General features: G+C 38.6%; 1 protein-coding gene across 3 annotated transcripts; it reads left to right on the forward strand.

The window, feature by feature from the left end:
- The first annotated feature begins 797 nt into the window (after window positions 1–797).
- mroh1 (maestro heat-like repeat family member 1) lies at window positions 798–23,395 on the forward strand. 3 transcript variants are annotated; one of them, XM_058647916.1, is made up of 45 exons: window positions 798–944; window positions 2,031–2,103; window positions 2,184–2,329; window positions 3,334–3,465; window positions 3,557–3,719; window positions 4,062–4,160; window positions 4,311–4,462; window positions 5,235–5,375; window positions 5,745–5,837; window positions 6,997–7,075; window positions 7,357–7,470; window positions 7,639–7,712; window positions 7,867–7,989; window positions 8,250–8,357; window positions 8,541–8,685; window positions 8,846–8,886; window positions 9,159–9,300; window positions 9,552–9,604; window positions 9,717–9,824; window positions 10,267–10,386; window positions 10,470–10,592; window positions 10,721–10,867; window positions 11,213–11,239; window positions 12,397–12,519; window positions 12,642–12,721; window positions 13,027–13,168; window positions 13,568–13,663; window positions 14,427–14,531; window positions 14,650–14,785; window positions 14,927–15,039; window positions 15,245–15,397; window positions 15,563–15,619; window positions 15,846–15,943; window positions 16,123–16,288; window positions 16,559–16,728; window positions 16,824–16,961; window positions 17,533–17,647; window positions 17,866–18,012; window positions 18,133–18,199; window positions 18,346–18,467; window positions 19,476–19,625; window positions 19,711–19,845; window positions 20,140–20,242; window positions 21,014–21,079; window positions 21,315–23,395. In XM_058647916.1, the coding sequence occupies exons 2-45, from the start codon at window positions 2,082–2,084 to the stop codon at window positions 21,389–21,391; spliced, it is 4,911 nt and encodes a 1,636-aa protein (XP_058503899.1). In that variant the 5' UTR covers window positions 798–944; window positions 2,031–2,081; the 3' UTR covers window positions 21,392–23,395. The 3 variants fall into 3 exon arrangements, with proteins under 3 accessions (XP_058503899.1, XP_058503897.1, XP_058503898.1); XM_058647914.1 differs by lacking the exon at window positions 11,213–11,239 and having other exon boundaries at window positions 816–944; XM_058647915.1 differs by lacking the exons at window positions 19,476–19,625; window positions 19,711–19,845; window positions 20,140–20,242; window positions 21,014–21,079; window positions 21,315–23,395 and adding an exon at window positions 18,881–19,464 and having other exon boundaries at window positions 816–944.
- Window positions 23,396–23,670: the final 275 nt, after the last annotated feature.

The raw sequence follows: 23,670 nt of genomic DNA on the forward strand, positions 1-23,670 counted from the left end.
GAGAAGAAACAACAACAACAACAGCAGATAAACGAAGGAGTCCACATCCATTTGAGGAAGTGTTAAGCACTGTTGCCTCACAGACCTGAGTCTGCATGTTCAAGACATAAAGTACAAGTCACGTGACCTTTCTAATTTGACACATAAAAAGCCAACACAAAAAAAACAATCTTAACTTAACATGCACAAATCCATAGATTTAAATGCTCAAATGAATGTGTATTTAAAGAGAAAAAGTACTGCATCGGGTCACAAAATATCAATCGTTTTTCTTGTTCAATACACATATATTTGTCCTTTCGATCTTATATAGGAGATGCCCTTTAACCAAAATTGAGTGATATATTTCTTGAGACAATATCCCGCAAGTCATATTTCCAAAGTCAATGCACATCACAGTCAGTCTGACATTATCTAAACTAAATGGGACAGTGTACATAGTACATAGTACATACATTAGTTAATTGCTACAAGCCAAATACAGTCAGGCCGATAGAGAAAATAAAGTGTTTTAGCTTTGCCTACTCACTGTTCAATGAAGTAGTGATGTAAGAAAATAAAATAAAATGCTTGGCCAAAATGAATAGACAATTATGACTCTCATAATAATGAGATAGTAATCATCACTTACTAATCATCACTTACTAATACTTTTATTTTTCAATTTTCACTTCCCACAGTGTAGGAAAGTCTCATCTAATCGGATCGAAAAGCAGCTCTATGTTCCGCGGTGCTGTGTTTCTCAGTGGCCCCGCCCCCATGTTTGATACGTTTTGCTGACTACGAACACATGATGAGGCGTGTTTACACCTGCAGACTCCGACACAGCCGACAGTCCTGTCCGTTTGTGTGTGTCAGTGACAGGGACGTCTGTTGTCCCGGCTAAAGACAAAGGGCAGCGTGTCTGTGGGGCTATTGTTTCTCGGACACTGAGCTGGGAGTTGGTAAGTTCGTAAATCTTTGTTTTTTTTCTGTCTGACGTCAGGGACACTTTGGAACACTTCCTTAGCAGTGGATGCTAGCGTAGCATGCTAATATGACTGGGATCCCAGGTTAGCAGCACTAGCAGCAGCACCCGAGCAGGTTTATGGTAAATGCTATAACGAGAACTACCAAAGGCACCGTGACAAGTGTGTCACTAGTACACGAACAGCACCGGCGTTGTGTCGAGTTCTGCGTGTGTCTGACAGGAACGCGGATAACGACAACCTCATAGTTTTTTGGCAAGCTACGGCTTGAAGGCGATAGTTTTTGACATGTATTAGTGATGATAAGTGCTCAGAGCACGGTAGTTTATGTTTTGAGTTACTTAGCGACTAGTAACGTTCTCGTTACGAAAATTTCTAGAGACAAATTCTGTGTGAATTTGTTTGCCAGAAGTGAATTTATGAAATTTAAATGATTAAGCCCACAAATGTTCTACAGGGCTGATTGTGGAGCTGCTGATATGTGCATTCCCTATTTTTATTATATTTGATAGCCACAATGAAAGTGGCATGTATAAAATACACATTGTTCAGGTGAAATTCACCCAAATATAACATGAGAACCACCATTTTATCCCCACAAAATAAAATGAACAGGGGGTGCATTTTTCGTCAGAGCTGGTTATATAGTTGCCGAGATTTGCATCCCCCATTTTATCTAGAAAGTGAAAATAATTTTTATATGTAAGAAGACATCTAATTTTTTTCAGATTTCTTTTACACTTTATGGACCAAACAACAAATCAATTAAATTAGACCTTAATTGACATATTAATCAATATTGAAAATAATGTTAGTTGCAGGACATGAGACTGTTGAGTTTATCCTCAGAGAATACGTGCAACTTTGTAGGGAGACACATGCTGTATATACTTCTGCATAGTAGTTGCTCTTAATGGTTAACATATGGGTTCTCTAATATTAAATTAGTATATCCTAATGCTGACGTGTACCAGAGAATGCTTTTGGTGGAAAATAATGCAATATTTACACATCATACTTTGCTTGTCATCTTTAAGAAGCCCCTGTACATTTGACCCCCAGGAGGAAAACATCAGCTCAACCACAGGCTCTCAGGAGCTCTTTCTGTCCACCATGGATGAGACAGATGTTGAACGTGAGCTCTTTTTTATTTCTCTTTGATTATTTCATTTGTCTTCAGCTTCTTCTGTAACTCTGTTATGGTTTCCATTCTAGAAGTGACCCTGGCTCTTCTAGATGCAGCCACTGATAAAGACCCAGAGGTCCAGAGGCAGGTCAGAAAGTCTATGTTAACCCTGGGAAAGCTACAGCCAGACCGAGTGTTAGCCATGTGTCAGGACTACCTCCTGAAACACCCAAAGGTAAAAGCCCAGAATACACCCCCACTATGCACCATACTATCCATTTAAACACTTCAAAGTGCCTTAGTACTCCTGCTGTTATCAGTATTTCTTCTGCACATTACCAAGACCAACGTAAATAGATCGTGTTGCCCTTTTCACAGAAGCCAGATAAGCATTAACCACATGCCCACAATTGTGCAGTCAGTAATCATGTCTTGGAACAATTCACTTACATGCAGTAATCAGTTGCTGTGGCTGTGCCATGTGATCTTGTTGTCCACATTCAGCCTGAAAGCTGCAGGGGAAGTCCCCCCTGCTTTTGATTTCCTGAAGCAGGATTTTAATAGCTATAGCCTACCTATGATGAAAATGTTTGTGCCTTTACAGTGGATTTGTTTTGACTCAATTAACCTCAGCTAACAATAGTTCACTTCTAATCTGTTAAACCTGATTACTCTTTAATGGCATCTCAGAGCCTCTAGCATGTGGTTCACCACACAGTAATTGCATATAAATGCATACATTACTATCTCACACATATACAAGATGTAAGTATTGCCGCATGTAGGAATTTGAAATTAATTTCACCAGTATTCGCATTTGTTTTTCCTTTTTGTAAAAAGCAAACAAAAAAAACTTTCTTGAGCATGCACAATATTATTGCAATACAAAATGGCAGAACTTAATTTTCTATATCTACACACCAACATTTGACCTGCACTGGCTTAAAATAAAAAATAAAATAAAATAGAAGAACACCAGTCTCCCTACAATCCAAAACATATCAGTTACAGTCACAGTCCTTGGACTTGTGATTAACAGATGATAACACTGAGGAAATGTGTTTGACACAGGACATCGTATTCCCTGTTTTATTGACATGGTATTTAATGTACCATGATATATTTTTCTCTGTATCTGTCTGTATGATCTGCTCAGTAGATTGTATTCCTTTTTGATGGAAGTGAAAACATGCAATGTATTGTACGTAAAACATTCTTCTTCTTCTTCTCCTCCTTCAGTTGGTCGTGAGTCACAGAGTTGTGATTCTTCAGACTATTGAGCTGATTGCTGGCTGCAGGATAGAGGAGATCAGTTCCCCCAGAATAAAAAGCATAATCTCTCTAGCATCAGATGAGATGACACGATCAAAAGTAAAAATTTGTCAATTGGTATTCTTTTTTTATTTATTCATTTTAAATGATCTCAGTGAACAGATGATAAATGATGTTATGTGATTTTCAGGAGGTCATCCCTGACTGGCAGCAGGCAGCCAGTAATATCTTGGTTGCTGTCGGTAACAAACATATCAACGACGTTATGGAGGAGATACTAAACAAGTTTCAGCCGGGGGTCCTTCCTCATTTCTTTGTCATCCAAACACTGGCCAATCTCTCTGATTCCAATGGTAAGAAATTGCTCGCATTCACAACAACACACACTCAGAAAATCAGTGATTTGCTCACAAACCTTGGATTTTTCAGGGGCTGTCTCTGTAAATGACAGTAGTTGGATGTTTCTATCCTCAACTGTGGAGTCCCAATACTAATGCTACCTAAAAGCATTGTAACATTTTGTCTTTGAAGATACTACTGATTTTAAGGTCTAATATGTCAATTAGGATTTCACTAGTTCTTACCAAAAACCTTAACCATTTTTTTGTAATTTTTTAAAACTTTTTTACATTCTGGAGAAGAGAGTGGTAGGTTATTATATGCTGTACTAATGTGTGCTGTTCTGTGTTCCCTAGTTTATGGCATGGTACCCTTCCTGAATGCTATTCTTGGCACCTTGTTGCCCATGTTGAGCATGGCCAAACATGATAACATGAAATGGGCCTTCTCTTCTGGTAAGAACTACTGTATCTGTACTATATCAATTTTTTCTCTCCAATAAAATTCATTTTTCAAAATAAGCAAGTTTCCTCTGTCATCTGGCGGTAATTTCAAAATATTGTTTCTTCTCTCCATAATTTCCTCTTTTATTCCTCTCCCTCCAGCTCTGTGTCACTTCAGCGACAGTATATTAGAGTATCTGGCCAATTTGGACAAGGCTCCAGATCCCACAGTCAGGAAAGACACTTTTTCCAGTGAAATCTATGCTGCTTATGAAATTCTCTTTAATAATTGGATACAAAGCAGGGAGTCTAAGGTAAGGTCATATCAATTTTGAGGGTTAAACGATGTCTTATGATAGACAGAAAACCATGTGGCCTCAAAAATGGCTCAGCAGTCACATTTTAGGCATTATTGAGGGAAGTAAATTTATTACAGAGGCCATCTAAAGCTTGACACTGTGACCTTTGGATACACAGCATGTTGATGATGGCTGTCCTTTTGGAATACTGTAAAAACTACACTGTTAAATCAACAGCAGTTATTTTATTCATTATTTCACTTCCTGATGAAGTGATTGATCCACTGTCTTTTACCCAAAGTTGCATTGTATTCTAGTATATTACACTAACATTGGCATCCCTATGTATTTAAACTAAGAGTTCAATATAAAAGTAAATATACACTGGAAAACAAAATAAGGATAGTCCTTTATTTCTTTTTGATAGTCAATTCTACTTCCTAATAAGAAAAATACAGGTTTATAATGACATGGCCACAATATTAATGTTTGAATAATGGAATAAGTTTAAATGCCTTTTTTTAAATGACTGATTTTACTTGTTCCTTAATCTCCACCATCAACACTTAAGTGGAAATCAGACTTATTCATGTCAGGATATTAAGACCTTTGTTGCACCATACAAAGATCTGTGTTAGTTTGCAGAACAGACAAAGACTGTTTCATAATATTTCATTATCTGAAGGAAGACTCCCCTAATGGTGCTTAATTGTTTTGGTTTATCATCACATGACATCCTGTCTTTCTGTGTGTGCGTGTATGTGTGTGTGTGGTATTTGTGTTCTAGTTGAGGTTAACTGTGGCCGAGGCAGTTGGCTCTATGTGCCATCTGATGGCCAACGATAAACTGGAGGAGCAAATTCCCAAACTCATTCCCACCATGCTTTCGCTATACAAGAAAAACAATGAGCACTTCATCATCAGCAAGGTTTGTATGTAATCTAGTATGAGTGAGCTATATCATTGATATAAGGTAGAGAATCATTATCTAAAGGCATCCATCATAGGACAACTGTTATTTCAGCTTGGTGTGTATAATATACAGTTTATTGCCGGTATGTCAGCTCTAAGGTGCAAAATTCCAAACCACAATTGAATTGAAACAAACTTATCTTAATTATTTTTTGCACATTTTCTTTTCTAATATGATACGTCTTCTCCTCAACTCATTTACAGTGTTATTGTCTTGATCGACCTCATTTCTGGTTAAAACTTTTTTCTAAAACAACTCTAAAGTCACACACTTAATGTAACATTTTCAGAAGGGTGAGTGTGTTTTCTTTTTTTCTTTACTCAGAGTCTGTGCCAAGTGCTTGATGCCTCTGTCAACATGGGCAGCAGAGTGCTGGAGACCCAACTCGACAGTCTGCTCCTTGCACTACATCACCAGGTAAACATTACTTAAATAAATACTGCACATTTAAATTTGCATGGACCATGTGACTGGTGCTTGATACAGATGTTAATTAAAGGTCATGGTAGTAGCAATTTCCCTCCTTTTTTTTAATCTAGAGACACATTGACTTGACCTGTCCTTTACAGAACAATGACATTTATTAAATATTCAATGCAGATTGATTAACCTAATTTTGACATGTAAAGTTGATCACTTGAAAAGACAATTATGGTGTTTGTTTTCAAATGAAAAAGGCCATGCCACATATGTTTTTTTTCCATTGTTGTAAAACGCGTTTTTCGTGTAGTACAGCAAATGGAGAAGTTGCTCCATTGAAGTATCAGAGAATATTTCAACAGGACAGATTTTAGCTGTTACCTTTGGGATGTTGTCAAGTCAGAACTTGAAAAAATAACACTGGGTGTGCCGGGTGACAGGCATCGCACAAACCACAAGCATACAAGGCTTATTCACAATACTACAGGATAACAGCTGTACCTGGATCCATCTGGTCTGACCACTGATAGTTGCTGCTTCCCTGTGTAGCACTTTCTATCACTTGACTCAGTTGCTATCATACAAACTGTAATCAAAACTCTGTCTCTACCTGTCCAGAAACGGAACAGTTCACCATATTTAAACCACAAAACTGTTCCTGGATTATTCCTCTCTGTCTCAACTTCACCTTTGTCAAATGACTGTCAGAGGATCACTGTTGTCAGATGTTTTCATATCCTTGTGTGTCAGCTGACATTTGGCCTGATGCCTTTTACTGTTGCAACATTTTACCACAGTTACTCTCCCAGTGATGTTGGGCACAGAGAATATTTCACTAGGAAGTTACTGCACCAGCAAAATTTAAAGTGGGCACATTCTTAAACAGGGCTTTGAAGTATCATTCCATAATTAAACAATTAACTGTACATGCATGTAGCACCTTGTAAAGCACTTAAAACACAAGCTGTTGAATGCAAATGTTAGCATTGAAAATTCTCAGTTCTTGTTTCCAGTTTCGATTCATATTAAATAGGAGCTCCTTGTTGCACTGTAAATGCCTCATGTTTGACCTGATTATATAAAAGGAACATGTGTGATCAGTCATAACCAGAACTTATTTTGTTTGACAGTGTATCGTTTCCTTTGTCTACCACAGGCGTCTGCCCCTATTGACTACAATAACCCTCCTACTGTCAAGAACCACAATGAGGTCCTGCGTTGCTTCAGCTTATTAGGTACTGAGGTTCCTCAGTTGGTGCTTCTGTTCTTATCTGTCTAATGATCATCGACTGTTGTTGATACTGTTTAACTGTGCTGTTTTCTGCACAGTAATAGGGAGAGGTTTTTGGTGAATGTTTAAGTGTATTTTATGTGAAGCTGAATGTTGTCAACAGCATGAGGCTTTTCTATTTGTTGTAGTTCTGTGGAGTCACAAGAATGGTAATGAGCTCACCCATTGGATAATCATATTAACTGTGACATTCAGACAACTTAAGTCTCCTTCTCTCTTGTGTAGCAAACTCCTTCCCAGACCGGCTGGTTATGTTTGTACTTCAGAAGTTGGAAAACAGTAATGAGCGGAGTAGGATGGGCTCCCTGGCTGTCCTTCGCCACCTCATCAACTCCACCAGTGAGAAAAACAACAACAACACACACTTCTCAGATCCACTTATAACTTATTCTAGAAAAATAATTTGTCATTGAGCCTGAATTATATCAAGGAATCTTATGTCATCTGTTATAATTGTTTATTATTTCTTCTGGTTATAATTTTGTTCTAAATTGTTGTGTCTTTTAGCTTCTACCATGGAGAACAAAAAGTTGCTGATTCTGGCCAGCATCAGACAACCAATGGCTGACCACAGCAACAAGGTAACACATAATGTACACACAAAGACAGAACAGCCATTTCCTTCTAGTCTTTATTTCTTTGAATTGAGATACCTTTTTTACCAAACAATCTGGTTTACTTGAAGAGGTCTGTTGACATTGTCCTGCACTGTAATTCTGTTTCTCTGTGTCCCAGGTGAAGAAGCGTGTAGTCCAAGTGATCAGTGCAATGGCTCATCATGGTTATCTGGAGTTAGAGGGAGGGGAGTTACTTGTTCGATTTATAGTTCAACATTGTGCCTTACCTGACACGTACCAGGTAACTGCATCTGTGTGTTTACTATTCAACTCACTTGGGTTGCTTATTTGATTGTATATATTATGGGTTGCATGGGAAGGTTACAGCAAGAGGGAAAATAATTTTTCCATCCTCTCAAAAAAGCGCAAAAGTAAAGGAAAGCAATGACCGTACGCAAGCACAAATGATGGCATAGTTAAAGTCGAAATATGTTCAGACTTCACTTTACTATTTGGAGGGACTGCTAATCTGTATCTAATCTGTGCTGTGTGTGTCTTCAGCGTGGCGAGAAGCCCACAGATCCAGAAGAGGTGACAAATGAGTCCCTGAGGACAATGTGTGACAACACCCTTCATCTCCTGACCACCACTGTGGGACGTCTAGCTGATGTATGTATACTATCGCCATTTACTTATCTGTCTGGTTTTCTAATTTGTGAGTAAATAATCCATGTTACCCTAATCAGTTAACTGCTCTTGAAGTTCAATTGTTATCACTTGTTTTCTTGTATTTATTTAAAAAGGAGGTACATTATATCGCTGAGATACCTAACACATGTGTTTTGTTTCCAGGTGCTCTGGCCCAAGCTGCTGTACTATTTGACCCCTTCCCAGTACAGCAATGCCACCACTCCTCTGTGTAAGAGTCTGATAATACTGGGCAACAAGAAGAAACAAAACCAGGAGCCCAGCTGTAACATAAACTTTACACAGGAAGGTAAATATTTACTGACAAAGCTGGCCTACACTGGCTATAATCAGTGGAATGATTGTATGTGATTCACTGAAAAATGCAGTATCATGAATTAACTATAACAAAATGAGTCTCTTCTGTAGAATCAACTCTTTGGTAATGTGTCTTACTTTTTCTCCTCCAGTCAACCTCCCTTCTCCTCAAACGCTAATGATCAGACTGCTGGTAAGTAAAGCAAACTGGCTTAAGTGTTGTGACGTCTTTGGTGCCAAAGGCAAACACAGAGGCCAATGTTTGTGGAGTTTAGAACCCAACCCATGTTGACTAGCTACTTTTTCTGGTCAGTAATCTGTATCAGTTGACGGGGCTAATTTTCTCTAAAATACTTCTGTTAAAAGTCTCTTCTTACTTACTGTGATGTTTCTTTGTTGCTGCGTTGTTGATGGCAGTCTGCTTATCCACATGTGTTGTGTCCTGGGTTGCCTTTGTGGTCCTAGGTGAATGCAGCATTCCCATTCAATAGCAGAGGTCATGGAGCGCCGTCCCTGTCTCTCCTTCAGATCCTCGGTATCAACATTCACCCCAACACAGAGATTCTCTGGGAGAAAGAGATACCTGCTCTGCTGAGTATACTAGATGGTATGGAGATGAACGTGGTCTCTGTAAATCTTATCACATCTATGCTTGATAATGTCATTAGAGAACGTGATGCACCACTACTGTTTACTACTGCCACAACTTGAAGGCCTGACTTTTCTGCAGTGGAATTCATAATCTAATAAGAGGGAGGAATGGTTTATTGAGTCCTTCTCTCTTGTTATTTCTCATGTACAATATCTACTGTCTCCTCCATTGTAGCATAATCTGAATTTGTGTACTATTGTTTTCAGAGTCTACATCACAGAGCCTGGATAAGAAGCACTGGGATGAGAAGCTGCTCAAGGTGAGCTTTTCCAGATGGGAACATACTGTAGTCTCATTCACATCACAACATGTTTTGATGTTCACTGTGACATGAACATATTAAATCTGTCTTTTTCTGAAATGATCTCCAGTTCTTGTCTAAAACCCTGGCTACTATTGATGATGACAAGTGGGTGTGTCAGTTGGCAGCCGAGGCAACGCGTTATCTCTCCACGTACAACAACGCCTTAGAGGAGAAGGTAAAATGCTTTCAAAACCTTTATTTCTAACACAAGTCAAGAGTCAGCTGATTACGAGTAGCTTCTTTGGTTTAGTTACAGTCATGCCATGTGACATTACATTTATTAATGCTTTGTCAAGTTGTTAAGCCCTCATAAAAAATAAAAAAAAAAAGATGTTGTTTAACAGTAGTTACCATCCTCTGGGAGTTGTGATCTCCTAAATTATGATCATCTCTTGACACTGCCACAAGTTTCTCTTCTGAATCTCAAAAGGCAGAAGGAGCTATTAGTTTCATAAAATATGGAATGATGTTTAGTGTTGGTGGATTCTTAACCCTGTAAAGTGGCCCACTACCTCACACGGTTACAAAACATTCATAAGGAAAAATAATATATGTACTACTGGTGTTATAATCTGTATTACACATTTTAAATTGTTTTTTTTAACTGTCTGTTGTAGAATTTCCTGTATCAGTGTATAGGAGTGACTCTTCAACAATGTTTCAACAAGGAGGTGGTGAAAAAACAGCTGCAGGAAGTCCTGCTCACAGCACGACACAATGACGCCTTGGAAAGAGAGGTACACTTGAAATTACATGTTGTTAAGATGTTTTTAATTTGTGGACACGTAAAATTAAATCTTTTGTGTCTGTCTTCTTTCAGGGAGTTGCATTAGGCGTTGGTCTGTGTGCCAACAGCCACCTAGAGGGAACTCTGGCTAAGCTGGATGAGTTTGGCAAATCAGACGCCTTCAAGAAGTCGCCAAGCATTTTCAACCTGCTCAAAGTATTAAGAAGTTTCTCAGTATTTTCCAATGGCAACTTCTTTACAGATATCACTTGTTTTCTTCAGATCTTTCAGCATTACCTGTTCCACTGTCTGTTTTCATCTCTCCCTCCTTTCCTTTTCCGCAGGAGCGTAATGATGTTGAGGTAGAGAAGGTGAAGAGCACATTAATCCTGTGTTATGGTCAAGTGGCTCTAAACGCTCCTCCAGAAAAGATACTAAATCGCATTGATCAAGATATCCTTCGCTGCATCAGCAAACACTTCAATACCAAGGTAATGAGAATGCTATGGTAACATCACAGGGAGACACCTGCTGTTCCTTTGACCTTTGCTATTAATAGTGATGCAATTTTTATATTTTAAGGTTAGATTACATTAGATAGTGTGCGATTATTTGCAGTTATTTGATCAACAGGTCACATTATGAACATGATTTTTCTGAAGATGTGTGATTTTTGTCTAATGCAGAAGGAACCTCTTTAGAGTGGGTGTAACAGTCACATTTTACATGTGGCTGAGTCAGCAGCAAAGTAGACGACTAGACGGTAGAACTTTACTTGCAAGTATTGGCCGTGTTTTGATGTGGGCTCATGACTTTATCACCTCTATTTCATACAGGTTCTGGGGATAAAAGTAGAGACAAAGGTATCATCACAGGAATACACAAGCTCTCTGTTGCTGTCCTCTGATATTTGCCAGTTAACTTCTGCTTTTTTCCTTATGCTTTTCTTCTTTACTTTTTTAAATTGCCGCCCAGTGGTGATGATATCATCATTAAAAACTTTAGGAAAAGATACAATAATACAACTATTTAAAGTTTTATTGACTTTAATCATTTGGGTGACTTGATCAACTGTATTTTGTCATGGTGGATGATGGATTTAAGATCATAAATGATCCCCATTTTTAAATAAGCTATCTATCAGGGTGGTAGAGCACAAGTTTATTTTATGTTTTTTAAGTCTTGAGTAAAACCTTTGACTTTAGTTGTGTTCATCTGTGAAAATGCTCAGCCTCAGTGAAATGTGGCTTAAGTATGATGCACCTCTATAAATCTCAGTGTAGTACAGTGGCAATGATCGGCTTCTAAATGTTTTGTTTTCTGCTGCCCTTTAACAAATCAGTTTGACTTAAATTTAATCAAGAAGCTCTTTTCTGAATGACCCACCACAATTATTTTCTGATAATCTTTATCTCGACATGATTTACACACTGGATTCTAGACATCTTTCCCTTTTGGTGGACTGTTCTGTAAATGCTCACCAATGTCTCACCCTCAGCGTGAAAGGACTTTTGTAATTTCTAACATCTGTTCATGTCTCTAGGCTTCAATCGCTTCTGTCACTTCTTTGACAAGAGCCTGCTGGTGATTTGTTGTTTAACCAATCTCTAATCACACAACTCTGATTTCTAACTTCTCTCCATCCATAGGCATGGAGGATCAATCTGTGACACTGCACTCAGATTGATTTGATTGATAGACTGAGTGGATTGATTGACTTTTATATTGCTGGAATGATTCTAGATTGTTTTTGCTTGCTGAGCTATTTGTAATAGTTGCATCTGGTAAAGGAGCTGCTTTGCCTTGTTTGCATTCCTGATAAATTAGAAAATGCAATTATCCAATTTTGTTCACGTTTAGCCTACTTTTCCTCTTGACCCCAATCTTTGCATCGATCTATGTCTTATAATTTTTCCTGTTTTATTTCTTTGTGTGTCTTTTTTTTCTGCCTCTGTGTGTGTGTGTGTGTGTGCGCGCGTATGTGTATGCCTGTCTCTGTGTGTGTGTTGCTTTAATCCAGGACCTGACTATGAAACTGAGTTTGATTCAGAGTGTAGGCCTCATTGCCAAAGCCATCAGTGAGTGTGTGAAGAAACAAGGCTACGTCTTCTCCCGCAAACAGGAGCTCATCACTGTTATGCTGGTTTGTATAAAGATAAATAAACTGTCTGTTTTTAAAACATTTAATAGATGTACATATATGTATTTGCAATGGAAATAATTTTTTTGATATCTCTTTCTGTTGTTAATATCCACCCTGTACAGGATTTTATAAAGGCAGAGCCAGCTGATACATTACGGACTCCAGTACGCCATCTTGTGATGACCACTTGTGCCAACTTATTGTATCCTTCACTTCACTTAACCAACTTGACTCTCAGTGCTGTCTGAAGGCTTTGATTTCCAGTGAAACTGAATAATTAGTACAAAAATGTTACATTGCATTAGTCAATGCTTAGTTTGATGATGCTTAATAATATAGCTGATACGTAGTTTACATTACAATGGTTTCCAATGATGAATTCCAACTACAGAAATTCACACAGCAGACACTTACCAGAGCACATATACAGTATACAAACTCTGGTTTAATAACAGAATCAGGACTGTGTTCTTCTCACGTCATTATCTTTGACCTGTAGTCCTTCAGACCACTGGATCCTGTGCTGAGTGAGAATGAGATCTTTGACCTACTAAAGGTGTGTGTCAACAGTGTGTTTTCTTTGCCACCTGAGACACACACTCCAGAGAAAACTAAAGAAGAAGAGATACTTGACCCCAAGAAGAGAAAGGTAAAAGACCACCAATAAGGTAACCCTGTATTGGTTTTCCCTCATATCCTGTACATTGTCTCATGCAGTTGTGCATTTTACACTCGCTAACCCTTTTCACCAGGATTTGCATCCTCTGTCAGTCTGCCCTTGTATCCCAGAGTCAGGATATTTAAAGGGTTTTGGAGGCCTTTCTCTGCTGATACATAGAGCTGACCTTTGGGAGGACTGCATAGTTGAGTAATCAGTCCTCTGTCCCAGTCAGGTTAGGCACAGCGAAAATATACCAAGGCCTTTGTGATTAGAGAGTTGCAGCTGGCACCGTCCTGAGTTGTTTAGGTTTGTGCTTAGGAATGTAAGCTGCTAATTAGAGGCCAAATAATATGTTTTTCTTCACAATGTCCTGGTAAATCTGCACAGGCATTATACAAAGACACGATGGCTGCACTGCAGGAGCTGCTGAAGAGTGTATTGGCCAAGGAGCCCACGCCTGATGGCCTGCAGAATGTCTTCAAGGTGAGGCCTGGTGTTTCAGACACACTGGTTCTTTATTCATCTTAATGCCATAATATTTATATTAGTGGAGTGGATTAGTGGAGGGACCTCATTATTCCCCAAGTGGGGAAATTTGTTTGCCACCAAACATACCAAACTACAAACTATATAAGCAAATGAATAAATAAAAATACATTAGCAAAGTGATTTACATCATAAAAAAAAACCTTAATGCTGCTGGTAACAAAGTACCTTTAAAATGTTCAGAGGAACACTGAGGCAGTCAATAAAATAGCTTTTAAATGCCTTTGAGGAGCATAGTTGTTTTTAGTTTGTTCTTCATTCTCTTTTATTGTGAGAATGACTCATTCTGGGTTGATATGAAAAACTTTTTTGATCACTGCCTCCTTAGCAAATGCACAGCATAAAGGAGGACATGGGAGGAGATTATCTGATAAAAGACATGTAAATGGCTCTTGCTAATGTCAAAGGATCTCAATTTCCTCACAATGATCTCCTCGACTACGCCTTCATGAAAACTACCCTAGTTTTCTGTTTTGCAAAGTACTAAAAAACTTGTGTACAACTTGATAAACACAGAGACCACCCTGTTCTTCTGAAATATATTGTTTTGTTGTGAGAGAAAGTAAAAACATAAAGTTTCTTCATCAGCATCAGTTGCATCCTTCACTTCCTCCTATCTGTTTCTTCTCTCCTCGGGTTGTTTCTCATGAATCTCCTAACATGTTGTCTGACACATGGTGTGTATTGCTGTGGTTTGCAGCACATTGAATCATGGTTGAGCTCCGGACAGGACCACCAGAGAGAGAGAGCTATCACAGCAACTGCTCATGTTCTGTCCTACTACCTGGATAACCTGACTGTCAAGGTAAACACACACACATGTATGTGCACACATGTTCACTGGATTCAGTCATGAAGTCTACATATTAAACCACGCTGATGTTCTTTTTTGGCACCTTTCTGTTGTTTTTTTTTTTGTCCAGAACATGGTTTCATTCCACAACTTTGGAGCTCTGCTTGGTCGACTGTCTCCTCGCTGTTCTGACCCTCACCCCGCTGTACGCCCTGCTGCTGTTGACTGTATATACGCGCTGCTTTATATACAGCTACGTTATGAAGGTCCTTTAATTAAAATTTCTCTGGCTCAGTTATCTGTCAAACTGTAATTTTAACTCAAACATACAAGGATTTGTTTTTGTCAAGCTGCTGGTTTCCACTAGATTTTACATTTTAAAGCATTTCCTGTTTTTTTTTGTGTAGGTTTTGCACTAGATTATAAGGATGAATCGGTTGACGGTCTGTTGACCCTAAAAAACCAGCTAGAAAACCCTGACCACTCTGTTCTCTACAAGACCTGCTCAGACCTCACCAAGGTATATCTTACTTCTTACTACTCAACTTTTCTCTAGTCAAGTTATTGTTAAATAATCATATTGTTGCATTCATCAAAGACAAACCTTATTCACACATGAATGTTGTGTTTTATCTGCTTAACTAAAGTAATACATTGCTTCAACATATTTAACAACCTGTACAGTTGGACTGTGTGTGACTGGCTTGTTTCCCTGTGCGTGTCAGGTGATGAGTAAACGTCTGCCTCAGCAGCAGCTGGCAACGTTGATCTTCATGTTGTTTGAAGGGCTCGTCGACACTCAGACAAACTGTTGCAGAGCTTCATCTGTCATCCTGAACACACTGCTGAAAAACAGAGGAGCGGGACTACAAGAACTGGTAACACACATACGTCAACACGCTCATTTAGTAGTGTTAACACAGAATTTGTTTTAATATCGGCATAGGCCAAAAAGATAATCCAATATGCTTATAATATGCTTATATGGTGGTGCACACACACAAAACACGTTTTCTGTCTGTCTGTGTTGTTTGGTGTGTCAGGTACCAGAGATGTTGGAGGTGCTCCATACACGTCTGCAGAGCATCACGGAGGAGCAGGTCTGAACAATTAGCACCCATATTTATCATTCCATGGCTTTGTTTCAGTCACTTCTGAGTGCTTGTGAATACAATGTGGGACCTTTTTTCCATGTTGTTGTGTTAAAAGCCACACAGAATCTTCTGGAGCTTATTGTAATTTAACTATCAGCTTTTATGTGCTTTTTTTTCACAGTTAACTTGTGTCTTACTCAAAGAATAAATTTGGTGTGGTCCTTGTGTTTAGGTGAGAGTGGCGGTAGGACAGACGGTGCTAATCCTGGCTTCACAGCATCTACAGACTGTCATAAATGCACTAATTAACCAACCACTTCCTTATGACAGGTATATAATGTTTCTATACACTAAATATCCAAGTAGATGAAACTTGAACTAATCCCCCTGTGGTTAATGATTTTTGACAAATCATTCTGCGCCATATGTTTTTAAGAAGAAAATGGTTTAAACTGTATATATGCAATGTAGTAAAATGAATATATTTGAATTTTTATCCATCTGTCCAGCTGGACCAGTGAGATGTGGATGGCCTTGGGGGCAGATCCCATCGTAGCCAATCAGATCATAGAGATGGTGATGGAGAAGCTCCTGATCATGGCGCCCTACATAGACAAGAAGGAGAATATGATAAGAGGAGGCTCAACAAAGATGGCCACAAATCAGCCACTGGCCGTAAGTTATAAACACTCACAGGCACATTACTGACTATTGTGGTGTTTATACACAACGACATACACATTCCGTGTGATAGAAATAAGTAATAACTGCAATGTAACAAGTGCCTTTAAAAGTTGAAGTTTGCTTCAATTATTAGCCTTTTCTCAATATGTGTCACAGCTACTGTATAAAAGATGCACTAGAGCAGTTCCTTACCAAACACAAATGACAGAATAGATTTGATGCTACTGTTAACATTTGTGTCTGTGTGTGCTTTGTTCCCAGATGACATGTGGTCTTAAAGAGCTGTTATTAAATGGCCAGAGTCAGGAGCCGGCTGTCAGCCAGTTTCCTCAGCTCTTTTCCTGTCTCATTGTCAGAGTAGGAGCAAGTGTCGGAGTCTCCGCACCAAGGGACAACAACACTAAATCCACATCCCCCATCCATGTAGCAGGGTAGGCATCTTTGCCTTTTTGTCTTGTACAAAGGTCTAATCTTGGGTGTGGAGTAAAATTGATTGGTCAAAATGTCTTTTATTTTTTGGTTCCAGGGTCGCCACTGATGCTCTGAAAATCTTGTTAGCACGAGCCCAATTAGATGAGGTGATGAAACGGATGGATGAGGATAATACCTGGGACACAATGAGAGAACCAAACACACACATTTCTGGAATTACACTACTAGCGAGGTAGAGACACACTCACATAAAGGGAGATGGATGCATTATGACACCCTTGTTGCATGTACACCAGATACTGTGCTCTTTTGTAATATTGTAAGAATGATATATGATACAAACTGCCTATTTTAGTGCAAAGATCATCAGGAAAAAGTATGCTATGTTTTTTTGAACATGTTTGGACCTTTTAAGAAGACAACAAATTACTCTCAATTTTTCTCCTGTATTTTTCTTGTGAAAATATGCCCCAGTTATGTATCATCTTCATTAGTTTAGCTGGTAAAATTTAGCTGGTCATTATCAAATCTGGCCCTTTTGGACACACCTGTTTCAATCAGTGCTCATCATGACCTCTATAGTGACCATTCAGCCATCACTGAGAAACCCTATGTTGTATTTGTAAAGAAACACATTATGTAACATTTAACTGTGAATAACATAATGTGAAATATATTATATATATTATGTTACCCTTTTTTTTTTTATTATTTCAATTTTCTTCAGGCCGCAGCCCACACTTTGCAAAGCACTGCTGTAAAGAGTTGATGTAAATATGAATGTGGTTGTGATTTTTCTATAGGGCAATGGCTAAACATGCTGGTCCCAGGTTGCCTGCCATTCTGGAGTGTCTGTGTCCCTCCCTGAACAACATCTATGAATGCCAGAGAATCACCGTCACTGCTTTTTTCTCTGAGGTGATAAACCTCCTTTAACCTATGATTGTTCTTTAAAGGCCCCAGAGCCTCAAGTACCTCTGTCAAATAACTAAGCTGTAACTGCCTTGAATTTTATGGCTCATCTGTCAATATCTTTGTCCTGTTTTTAAAGTTATGAAGTGAGTATGAACAATCAGTATTGTGACATAATCCTTATTTAATCCATGATGTGTTTGCTTTTTCTCTGTCATTTCCAGCTGTTGAACCATCATGTGGTGTCGGAGCTGATGTTGATAGATGTTTTAATGAACAACATGATGGAGAGGATATCGGACCCTAGTTGCACTGTCCGCATGCTGGCTGTGCGAGGGCTGGGAAATATCGCAGTGGGGTCTCCCGAAAAAGTAAAACACACACAGGATTGCACATCATTTATGTGCTACTATACACGCACGCATGCACGCACAACTGTAGCTGTTCTGTCACTCACAGCTTTCTCCCTTTTGTTTTTCTTCCCCCTCCAGGTGAATAAATATGCCAAAGAGCTGCTAGCAGCCATGAGTTCTGGCATGGAAGAGAAAGATGATCCAGGTAAAATGACAGCAAACTAATCGCATCTTGATTTATTTCAGTGATTGCTGAAGACATTTATCATGTTAGTTATTCCATATGTTCAGCCACTCATCCTGGATTGATTATCACTGATTAAAATATTCCTCTTTATTTTTCTCCTGCAGGTAAACTGATTACTCTTGAGGCCATGTCCGGTCTGTCCAAAGTTCTCCTGTACCTGGACAAGAAGAATGTCCACTTACTGGTGGTGTACATCTTCATGAAGATTAAACCGTTCTTGGAAAGTGTAAGTTTCTTGTTATAATTCCAGATAAAACCCACTTTTTTAAAGATGATACACTACCATTTCCCAATTCACAGTAAAATCATCTAATGTGCCCTTTATATTTCTATAACACTCACTCAATATTATTTTGAATTTCTAAGTCGTATTTGTTTTATGGATGTTATTGAAAACATCCAATCCAGTTTATGGAGCACAACACAGTTGCCCAAAGTGCTGTACAGTAACAGCTAAAATAACATTAAAGCAAATAAATACTACTTCAAATACATTAAAACACAACATCTCACACTCACAGGGCTGTAAAAAATAGACAAAACACCTCACACTGTGTCAAACGCCAAGGTGAAGAAGTGCAAGCTTTGAAAACAGGAAGTGAAGGGGCCTGTCTAATGTTAATTGGCAACTCATTCCAGAGTTTGGGAGCCATGGCGAAAAGACCGATCCCCTCTGAGCTTCAGCCCATCTCCGTCCACCTTGGCAGGCCAGAAAAACAGTCAGAATGTGTGCAGTTAGGTTCAATAAGTATATTTATAAGAACAGTATGATTTTGTTGGAAATGCTTATGCTTATTATCTGGACAAGCAGGCTTGTTCTTAAGTGCAGTTATTATTATCAAGCAGTCAAGCAGTACTCTAAATATGCGTTGTGCTTTTGACTTTTACTTACATGTTGCTAATATAATAAGTGGATCAACTTGCTTTTAAGTATTGGATCCCAGTGCAGTGTTTAAGGTGAGGAGGAGAGCACAACTTGCATATCAGGAGCAGTTTTCAGAATCATGGAATAATGTGGTGGAAAATGAATGAGCTCCTTCATGTGGCTGAGGGGTGTACTGCAGATATTACACTTAAGTAAAGCGTGGAGGAAAAAATGGATTTGGTGGGAAACAAAAAATGAAAACTTCTGAGTTGGTCTCCTTTAGGTGTTTTTCCCATGAGGTGAAGCTGTATTTCTGAGTGTTCACCTTAAAAAAACACAACAATGTCAGCATCTTGTCTACTCATTCAGGAGAATGATGAAATCCGCTGTGCCTCCATCCACCTAATGGGAAACCTGTCCAAGTTTGGCTCTGGAGAGCAAGTGTTTAAAGACCAAATCCACAATGTTCTGGTCAGTCTGCTGCTCCACCTGGTGGACCCGAATGCACATGTGGTTAAGGTAGGAAATTTACACACACACACTCACACACATGCTGTACTTTCCACATACATGTACAGATTGACCACTACATGGTATTTTCCAGGCGTGCAAGTTTGCGATGCGTGTGTGCGCTCCTGTGGTGGGATCAGATCAGATCACTACCATGTTTCAGAACCACCTCCACGATGACAAGAGCTTACACTACGGAGAATTCATCAATGACCTCACCAAGTACCTGGTAAGATGCACACGATCACAAACACAATTTTGGCTATATTGTTTCATGATCTGTACTTGAAGGTCCAATGTGTAGGAATATTGAGGCTTTTCCGGACATATATATTTGCATACCAGAAAGGATGTATTCATTTGCTCTGGCTGTTTTTTCCATTTGGACTGCTGTAATAAGATGACGCAAAACTCTGTACAAAAGCACATGAAAAACAAAAAAAATTTTTTTAACGTGATTACACACTAAGGTGAGATTCCTGTAGTTATTTGATGTTTGAGCGTGAGTTTCATGTTTTTGTAGATCCAGGACTTTCCAAGCATGCTGAACTTCTACCACATATCGGTCATCCAGTTCTTCAAGAGCAACTGGCCTGAGGTCAGAGCAGCAGCTGCCATGTTCATAGGTATGACTGGATCAACACCTTATTGAGGAAAAGAAAATGCTGCTCATTTCAGCCACAACCTTGCAGCTTTATAATAACACACAGGCCTCTTGCATACAACCTTATTAAAAATGTTCACCATACTTTCACCTGTAACCTGTACTTAGTTGAGATGTGGTGTCTTGTCTCTGGCAGTAGAAACCAGATGCTTCCAGGAAAAAAGGGAATTGTCAGTTGTGTGAGCTGGGAGGCGGTTAAAAATTAAATTGTCCATTGTGTTCTGATCTTAGATGTATGTTCTTTTGTCAAATCAGTATAGGAGGTCACAGGCTGGACACCATTAGGCAATCAACACTCAAGACAAAATAAAACGTCCTGACAGTAATCGGTATGCAAAAGAAGATCTTCAGATACAATATACAGTACTCTGCAAGAGTTTTGTTGTTTTAGCAATGCTGTAATGACGTATATAATATACTGGAAAGTTGTGTGCAGTATTGAAACAGAATATTATGAGGAAAAACTGCTTCTATAGGCTAAAGTGTGGTAAGAGTGGCCTGTGTTTGTCCTAATATTTCATGGCAGCTGAAAAACGAAAAGAAAATGTCAATTTATTCAGTCACATCAGTCCATTCAAAATGCCAAAGATCGCATAATTTGACAGATAGAAAATTCATATTATTACATGAGCAAGGCCAACAACAGTGTTAGTGGTAGCCTTGGTGGTATTTGTTGCACAGCAATGTTTTTGATATGATCTGATAGTAATCTGTGTGTGTTTGTTTTAATCAGGGTTTCTGCTCAGCAACCTTTCAGAGGAGCATTTCTCCCACCTCAATACGGGAACCATCACTAAAGGTGACTGAAACGGAAAGCCCTCATTTTATTTACTGTATATTTTCACCAGGCTGCACACTGAGAGGTGTAATGCTGCCCTCCACAATTTAAAGTTTGTAATCACACTTCAATGTTTTCCTTAATTCTCTTCCTCCAGACAGTTCCCATATTCTTCAACCACTTCATTTTCTTACAGCTGATGTTTTCTGTCCACTGGTTTTAACCGCTCTGATGTCTGTGATGTGTTCATGCACAGGTTTAGTGATGCTGCTCCAAGATCCAGATCCAGTGGTGAGAATGAAGGCTGCTGAGGCCATGGGACACTTCCACTGAAACGCACACACAGATATACACACTAGTATTTTTTACACAAACATGCAAATCCCAACGCTGAAACGTGCAGTCATTTATAAATAAATAAAATATTCCAAACTACCCAACTGAAATGTTGTTAGGAAACCTGTGCGGCCAGAAGCCAAACTGTTACATTTACCAGTGTTACAATTTTCATATAGATAGATATATATATATATATTTAGGCATTAGCAGCTTGTATTGGCTTCTTTTGTTACTTTAAACTGGTACTTGAAAGGAAGTGTTAATATTTTAGTGACCAAAGACTGTGCTGCTCTTAACAGATTGACTGTAACATGTTGTGTTCAGTCTGCGCGACAATGCCAGAAATAGACAGTGTTCCATTCAGGAAATAGACCACACTTCAAAGAGTTTTAGAAAAAAGTATAGGTTTATTTAGATCAAGGGTCTCAAACTAAAATGACCTGGGGGCCACTTTTAGAGTCTCGTCTGTAAGAAAAAAAGTCAAACTTTAGTAGGTAGTTCACAATAAAAAAAATATATATATATTTGTGAACATTAATCTGTAAATAAAAATAAATGAAAATGATTGGGGGATCACAAGTGGCCCACAGGTCGCAAGTTTGTGACCTGTGATTTAGATATTGTGACGGGAACCCACAAGTACATGACCGTGTGTTTTTGTGTCCATTCCTCCGTGTGTAAATCCTGCTGTCCTTTAATCAGCTTGGAGCTTTGTCCCCCACCTTTCATCACGATAAACGTCAAGATTTAAGATGTGTTAAAAAACAGAATGTATAATGTATTTATTTGATTTCATTTAAAAAAAGACAGCTAAAATGATAAATGCACAAGAACTACAGAACAGCAGAAATGTCCTCTATGGTTCGCAGCTGTGAATGGAGGCTGTTATTAAAAAGAATCTAGTGTCCAGTTAGTCCGGATCATCTCGCCAGCACTGACCAGTTAGTGTCTCTCACAGCCGGACCGATAGTTACTGTTGCACCTGATGTCGCCGCTTCAGTTGAAGTTTAAAAAAAAAATTAAATAAAAAAACATCTCACATCCAATTGTAAACCATAAATAAGCTGTTTGTAAATCACTGCCACTCAACACACAACCTTTCAGCTCCTAAATAAACGTCACACTGACTCGTTCATCGCTCTGTCAGTTTCACATTATCGACACACATGTGTATCTGTGCAGCCACACACACATTTATTCACTCATTCTTCTGAACCAGCCATACAGACCCATGTAAACAGGCCGTGATAGGTAGTCAAAACAAACCTGTGCAGCCATGCTGAAGACAGTTTGTGCCAAATGTCTGTTGACGTCCTGTAATATAATATAGCAATGAGTTGAATTTTTGATTTATGGCCCTCACTGTCTTTTCAGTGTAATAATTAATGTAGTTTTAACAAACAGTTGAGGGTTTACAGGCCTCCTAATGTAAATATGAATGTTTATTTATGTTGGGAACTGGTTCTTAAATGTGTCTTAAGTTGAATTAACTTGTCTGAAAGTGTCAATCATGGGTTTTGTGTTTCTATTGCACTTTGAGTTCCTGATGTAGAGTCACTTTTCACAGCCCGTGTGGAGAACAGTTTTCTAATAATAACAATAATAATAATGATAATAATAATAGTAATAATGTGATCATTATGGGTAAACAAACACAGGTCAAATAAAGATGCCTCTTCAGCTGCTTCGTTTGTTCTATAAACAGGGACTCTCGGCTTCTTGCACTTTCTGTCACAGTTTAATTTCGGGTGAATGGAAATTGCTGTTAAAATCTTTTTACCACTGATGGGGAATTTTCATGTCATCTTTCTCTTTCTTTAATTTTTTACCATGTTGAATGTCGGTGTGATATTAGTATGTATGACACGTGGAGGTACGGCTTCTCCAAACTATTAATGTGTGAATGTGTTCAGAGTGAGTGCTAAAATGTTTATGTTCCACAACAAAGTGGATGATGACGGATATCAAATGAAGAAATAAACATTAAGTCAAAGATGATATATGATTTAAATGTTTTCATTTTAACCCATAATACCCCTTTGGTTATACAGACATAAATAGCAGACAAAGACAGGTAATGTGACGGCAAGAAGAAGCGGTAAATAGAGCAAAATAAATTATGTGGTTTGTAAATGAAATAGAGTTTATCTAAACCCCACTTTCTCTGTGCATCTCTGGACTGTCTAAAATCATTTCCCTGCTTTTTTTGTATTTGGTGTGTTTCTCTGTGTGTCCACATGGGGGCAGTAGAGAGTCGTGTTTAATGATTATGT

The sequence above is a fragment of the Solea solea genome, chromosome 13 (assembly GCF_958295425.1).
Source record: "Solea solea chromosome 13, fSolSol10.1, whole genome shotgun sequence".
NCBI classification, from domain to species: domain Eukaryota; kingdom Metazoa; phylum Chordata; class Actinopteri; order Pleuronectiformes; family Soleidae; genus Solea; species Solea solea.

What these genes read in the sequence shown, in the direction of transcription:
- mroh1 (XM_058647916.1), top strand. Translation starts at nt 2,082, where the DNA reads ATGGATGAGACAGATGTTGAAC. An exon ending in TACAAAGCAGGGAGTCTAAG is followed by an intron (nt 4,463 to 5,234) that starts GTAAGGTCATAT and finishes TTTGTGTTCTAG; the next exon opens with TTGAGGTTAACTGTGGCCGA. An exon ending in TCCTTGCACTACATCACCAG is followed by an intron (nt 5,838 to 6,996) that starts GTAAACATTACT and finishes TGTCTACCACAG; the next exon opens with GCGTCTGCCCCTATTGACTA.